The 7051-nt window shown below is 34.0% G+C and overlaps 1 protein-coding gene across 1 annotated transcript; it reads left to right on the top strand.

Moving 5' to 3' along the window:
• Positions 1-4452: 4452 nt before the first annotated feature.
• LOC7480437 (ubiquitin-NEDD8-like protein RUB1) lies at positions 4453-6199 on the top strand. Its single transcript, XM_002307155.4, has 3 exons — positions 4453-4679; positions 5279-5538; positions 5935-6199. Exons 1-3 carry the CDS (start codon positions 4587-4589, stop codon positions 6053-6055), a joined length of 474 nt encoding a protein of 157 aa, XP_002307191.1. The 5' UTR covers positions 4453-4586; the 3' UTR covers positions 6056-6199.
• Positions 6200-7051: the final 852 nt, after the last annotated feature.

Here is a 7051-nt window from a genome sequence, read left to right as displayed (position 1 = left end):
AGAGCGATAGATGCATGCCACGTTATGAAAAATTAGAAAAGTTGTTAGTGTTGATTATTACTGTGTGAATTTTGAATTTCCTAATACTCCTTTGATTAATTGTTTCATTTATTGCTTTAGTTAATGTTTTAATTTAATTTAATTTAATTATGGTATGCGGATGGAGTTGGGGAGGAGAATTCAAAGAAAGGGAGGCGCCCAAGTAAATGCTAGCATTTAATGCTTTGATATACTGCCAGTCGACATTTGTGGCTCTTAATTTTGGATATTTAGATATATCCCCCTTCACTCTTAAGGAATTATCCATTCATCTCTTAATTTCTTAATATAATGCTATTAAATCACTAAGAGCCCATCTCACAAAGAAATCACTAAGAGGCCAGGCTTGAGCCTTAGGTTAGGTCCCATATTGAACAGATTTTCTCCTCGTAATTAATGACTTGAACCAACCCCTTAATTGTGCTGTCAAACAAGAATTATCCTCGTGGATATGATTTCTCAGTCTTTAAAATCTTACGGCTCTAAATTGTAAATAAAGAGATTGAATATAGAAAAAAAAAAAATTAAATATTGTCTGAATTCAATGCATACGCTGATCAAATTATCATTCAAAGAGTTAAATATTTAGAGGGTGTTTGACAGTGTGATAGTGATTGCTTTTTAAATAATTTTTTATGTCGAAATGCATGCCAATAATTTTTTTTATTTTTTAAAAATTATTTTTGACATCAGCACATCAAAACGATCCAAAACATACAAACCATATTAAATTTTAACAAAAAAAAATTTAAATTTTTTAGGAACACAGTTTGCACCGCGTTCCCAAACATGTTCTTAGTGTTTGGAACGGTGATAATTATTGTTGTTTTTTAAAGTGTTATTTTTTGTTTGGAAATATATAAAGATGATATTTTTTTAATTTTTTAAAAATTATTTTTAATATCAACATACCAAAATGATATAAACAATTAATTTTAAATAAAAAAATTATTCACAAAATCATGAAATGCAAATTGCACCTAACCCAAATAGTCTCTCAATTATTCAAAAAAATCTTGAAATTAATACGAGTTGCACCGCCCCTTAACATGTGAATTTAATTTAATAATAAATTCATAAATTTTATAAAAGACTATTCAAAAACTCTATTGAATAAATTTAAATTTAAAAAAAAACACCTGATTTACAATTCCATATTTTAGATTAATTGAATTTGGTTGATAAAATTAATAACTGAAATCGATTCTGTATTAAATCACGCCCTTCCAAACATAAAAAATGCTTGGATTGGGATTAAAAATGTTTTATTATAATATGCTTGGACTACGAAAACAAATATCATTTCTGCTATAAGATTGAGAAGGCTTGCTGTAGATTCATACAGGGGGACAATGGTGGAAAGGACAAGAACCATCTTATCAGATGGAAATCAACTTGTCAGGCCAAGATAGATGGAGGGTTAGGTGTCAGAGAAATGTATCCAATGAACAAAGCTTTCATCGTGAAATTGGGATGGGGAATTATTAATGACAGCAGCTACCTTTGTGCTAGAGTCTTGCGTGGAAAGTATATTAGAACAAAAGATAATATTCCCTAGGTTCAAGCTAGAGGGGAGGATTCTCCTCTATGGAAAGCTATTTGCAAGGTTTGGCCCCCGGTGATTAGCGAGATTGGTTGGTCAATTGGGACTGGAGACAAGATGAGGTTCTGGATATTGGATAGTTGGGTGGACGGGTTTAGCCCTTTATTTCAGCATACTATACAAAATGCTTCTGAGAATGAGAAAGGCATATCAGTTGTTGACATGGTGCTTCCCAATAAGCAATGGAACTGGGAGGCTTATGCTAGATTTTTGCCCATGTAAGTGACTATGGTGTTAGCAAGCTGCCCTTCCTCCATCTTCTGGTTCAGTTGAAGATTCCATTTTTTGACATAACGCTGCCAATAAAACTTTTTCCGTGAGGTCAGCTTATGAATTACAGACAGCATCTAGAGTTAAACATTCTGAGGTGGATCCACTTTGGAAACTGTTATGGAAATGGAATGGTCACGGGAGGATTAAGGTATTTATGTGGATTGTTACACACAACAACTTTATGACCAATGCTAATATTGCAGACCATCCCTACTGTCACCATTGTAACATGAATATGGAGACGGTGCTTCATGCCTTGCGGGACTGTCATTTAGCTCAAAATGTTTGGAATAGCCTGGTAAATTGTGGAGATAAAAAGGAGTTCTATTATGCAACTTTATCTTCCTGGATGATATCCAACAGTTGCTATTAACACAGGATGATGCACTTCAGTTTGAGTTGAATTATGGGAGAGTCATTACTGGTCCAGAGCTCGCGTGGTCGTTCAAAATTAGAAAACTCATTACTTGAATTAGACTTCACTCTCGCCGTGGATTTCATAACTACAGATATTATAAAGATGGATGTGAACCATGCTTTGTTAAGTAAAGCTAGGGAACTTCTTGCTAGACACTAGGAAGTCAAAGTTCAGCACTTCTACAGGGAGGCCAACTCAGCAGCAGATTAGTCAACGAACTGTAATTTAACCAGGAATTCATTCGATCTGATCTTGTAATGCCTAATGAACCCTCGAGGGTTTATACTCAATATTGTATTATTATGACCTCTCTCACATGGTGTAATCTTGCTATTTAGTTTTTTTGGGCCTTTTTGCCCCTAATACTACCAAAAAAGAAAATGCTTCAAAGCATATGAATGGGGCTCGAATGAAAATTCATCATAACTGGATTAGTATTAATTAGTTAGATGCTACAGCGCCCCTATACAAGGAAAATTGCATAGGAGCCAGAGAGGTTTAATGTCTTGAAATCTGCATTTACTTCCTTATCATAGAGAGAGAGAGAGCGAGCGAGAGAGAGAGAGTAACTACCATGCAAAGGAAGGTGCAAGCATTTAAGAGATACCACAAAGTCTTAAATACAACATTAAAAGTCTTCAAGACATGGCTAGGATTGCATTTATAGGTATTATATAAAAAAATATTTTCATATTGATGCTTAATTTATACTTGAACTAGAAATAATAACAAGGGTAATAAAACCCACTAATTACCAAGGTAAATAATAATAATAAAAAAAAAGTTGAGGTAAGAAAGGTATTATTACCCTAGCCATGTCTTCCCGAGTTTCTCATGGTAGGGCTCTAAAAGCGTGTTTGACAGTGTGATTGCGGGTGCTTTTCAAATAACTTTTCGTGCCAAAATACATGCCAATGATGTTTTTTCATTTTTTAAAAATCATTTTGACATCAGCACATCAAAACTATCCAAAACATACAAACCATATTAAATTTTAATAAAAATTTTTTTTTAAGTTTTTTGGGAACCAGCCGCAGCCGCGTTCCCAAACGAGCTCTAAATTCTTGAACGCAATACCTTTCACGTAGGCATTATATATATATATATATATATATAGTTTAACGTGGGTGTCCGGGCCAGTTTGCGCGCACCTCGACTAATTCCACGGGCCTTGAAGTTAACGACCATGTAAGCCTCTAGTGGCCATCATATGAGCGACCTCAGGGCTCGAACCTGAGATCACAGAGGGAGCAAACCTCTTGGTCCCAAGCCCTTACCACTGAATCACCACCTAAATGGTTTTCATTAGATTTTTAGAAGGATATACTATTGGCATTAAATTTTATGCAACCATCAGTATTTACCACCACCTTGTCCATGATATGAATCGACTCAAGACTTCAAGAAATGATGCTTGACAAGAAAAAACCAAACAAGACTCTTTCAAGAGATATCATTGCTCTTCAGACTTCTGGTTTTTTGGGTTGCTAATATTATTTATGTTATTTTGTGTTGGTGAAATCATGATGAGATGGAATTGGGTGATTCTGAAGAATGTTTGAGTGCATTGATGACAATTGGAGTGTTTTTTTTTATATATTATAGTTTAATTATAAAATACAAACTCAGTGATGTAAGACAATAGATCTAATTGAAGGAGCTTGCATAAGCATTCACAAATAATAGGAATTTGAAAGCATTGATCTTACCAATTACCATAGATCTTCAAAAAATTTCCTTCAATTACTAAATTTCACCGCACAAACTAATGTAAAAAAAATAAGATGGGGAGTTAGGGTGCGATTGCTCGGTAATGATTTTGAATTGAATTAAAATTTTTTATTTATAATTGGTTCAATTTTGCTTGAATCTATTTAGTGTTCAATTGATTTTATTTTTCTGAAACTAAAATTAAACTGACCAAATAATTTTTATATTTTTTTCTCAATTAATTTTATTTGAATTTTTAATTTTTAATTTTATCGGCCCATCAGTTTTTTAAACCGTTCTACCCATCATAGCGCGGCCCTAGACTAGTAACCGCTACTTTTTTTTCCACTTCGGTTTTTATCGGTAAACAAATCTAAAAACATGCTGTTTCCAACACAACTCAGGAATAATTATGGGGTCCACCAATAACCTTGTGCAATAAATATAAGATGTCTCCCCACTCTGATATTCCGCAATAAATTAAATACGCAATCTTTCTTTCTCTAACGAAGAAATCAAGCAGAGAAAGAAAAGAAAAGAAAGATGCAGATCTTTGTTAAGACCTTGACTGGAAAAACCATCACTCTTGAGGTTGAGAGCAGTGACACCATTGACAACGTCAAATCCAAGATTCAGGTAGACTTCTTTTCTTTGTTTCTTTTGGTTTTCGTTTTAATTTATTCTTTTGTGTTCCTTGTTTATAGTCTTTTCTTGGATATGGGTCCTTTTGTTTTGATTAATATTCCGTTTCTTGATGATTGATTATTGGGAAAAGCTATATTTGGTGCTGTGGGTTTGGTTTGTGCTGATATGAAATGGAAATGATGGGTTGTTTTCTCGTGGAATTACTTATAAAATTTAGAGCTTTACGTGGGGTTCCTTTTCTTCTTGCAATAATGATAGCATGATTTGGATGTTGCTGATGAGAGAATTTGTTGATAACTAGCAAAGAATGCATGAATTTAGTTAGGTTTTAATAAATATTTCCTTTGGAAAAGCCTTTAACATTGAGCTCAGCACAGAATTCTCAATAAGAATGGACTAGCAATAGTTTATTCATGATTTTCTTGTCATATATCGACAACCTTAAATGAATTCTTGAAAAAAATTATTTGGGTTTTTGGATCTGTTTCCTTATGGAAAAGGTTCCGGTTTGAGTATCGGATTTGTAATTTTTTTATTTTGTTGGGAGTTGGTGAATTGGTGCTTGACAATTAGTGATGTGCATGGTTCAGGACAAGGAAGGCATCCCTCCAGATCAGCAGAGGTTGATTTTTGCTGGTAAGCAATTGGAAGATGGCCGGACACTTGCTGATTATAACATTCAGAAGGAGTCAACACTTCACTTGGTTTTAAGGCTCAGAGGAGGAACTATGATTAAAGTCAAGACTCTCACTGGAAAAGAAATTGAGATTGACATTGAACCTACTGATACTATTGATCGTGTTAAGGAACGCGTTGAGGAGAAGGAAGGAATTCCACCTGTGCAACAAAGGTAACTATTTAGATCTTATGCTTTTGCATAACTACTTTGAACATATTTTGAAATTGCAATTCAATTATCTGTTTGTTGATTATCTTTCTTGTTGCATATATATATTATAAAAGATGGTAATTTGTCTGTGTTATTTTGGTGCATTCTGTTTGATTTCACTGCTCTTAGTTGCTATCCTAAACCATCCAAACTATCTACAACTAATTTGTTTGGTAAAATGGTCAATACATTTATCTAAACAGTGAATACAACCTTGCCAAAGCTAGGTGAAGGCTTGTTAGTTTGCTTCAGCAATAGTATTGTCCAGTTTCACTTTATGGACCTTGTTGCTTTCTTATTCTTGAATGATGATATGATCCGCTATTGCTTCATTCCTTCCGTTGACACTGGTTGCAGGCTTATTTATGCTGGGAAGCAGCTTGGTGATGACAAGACTGCTCGAGACTACAATATTGAGGGTGGCTCTGTGCTTCATCTTGTGCTTGCTCTCAGGGGCGGTTTTTGCTTATATCATTAGGAAAATCTACTTACTGAGACTTCGTCTGTGATGTGTGGATTAATTTTATGGATTGTTTCCTCATTTACCTTACGTTGTCTTGTTTTATTTCTACTATTTATATGCCTTTGGCTAATAAATAATCTCCTGAATTTTTCTTTGTTATGAACATGAAGCTTCGTAATCATTCTCACAAACAACAATTTGTGATCTCAGGTATGGGGAAAGGATTTCAAGTGTAACTACGTATATGTCCGGGTCAAGAAACAAGATGAGTTTCAAAACTATGTATAAAATGCCATAACATTTATTAAGCTAATTTCTTAATACGTGGGAATAGTCAAAGAAGACATTATTTTTGGGATGTCAAAGTAAGTAAATAATTAATATATAAAAAGTAGTTTATTCTCGAGGTCCTATTTATGAGTAAAATTTAATTGATACGCTCGTAAAGTTCTTAGTCTATATCAAATTGTTCGATTTTTAAATTAATATTTAATCTCATATATATGCTATCCAATTGAATTTATTAGTTCGTAAATAATTTTAGAAGAACAAAAATCATAAGTGATACTTAGTTGATGCTTTGATAAATTAAGGTTTTTTCCCTAACATATAACCGGGAAAACTACAAGGAAACTTGGGTGAATCAAGGCAAATTATATCCAAACCAAGCATTACTTGAAACGATATATAGGGGTCATGATCACCATTTCCTTCAAGCTTTTGACTCTGTCAAATGAAGGCTTGAAGTAGCATCTCTGTTTGTCATAACGCTCGTACGATGCTGCACAAAAAAAAAAAAAAAATCCATCTCACCTTCGGTTTTATCAGATGAACATGCAATCGACCAGTCAAATATCCAGTTATTAATCGAATCTATCTAAACAAATAGCCAGTCACTCATCTCAATGTCCGATCAAGCCACCCAATATCCGGTCAACCAATCAAACCTTCGACCAAGTGGAGAGAAAAGGAGAAAGAAAGAAAGAAAAAAATGCGATGGACAGTCCAATC

Source organism: Populus trichocarpa, chromosome 5, assembly GCF_000002775.5.
Source record: "Populus trichocarpa isolate Nisqually-1 chromosome 5, P.trichocarpa_v4.1, whole genome shotgun sequence".
NCBI lineage: Eukaryota > Viridiplantae > Streptophyta > Magnoliopsida > Malpighiales > Salicaceae > Populus > Populus trichocarpa.
The sequence above is the reverse complement of the archived record's forward strand: the minus strand, read 5'-3'. Positions and strand labels throughout refer to the sequence as shown.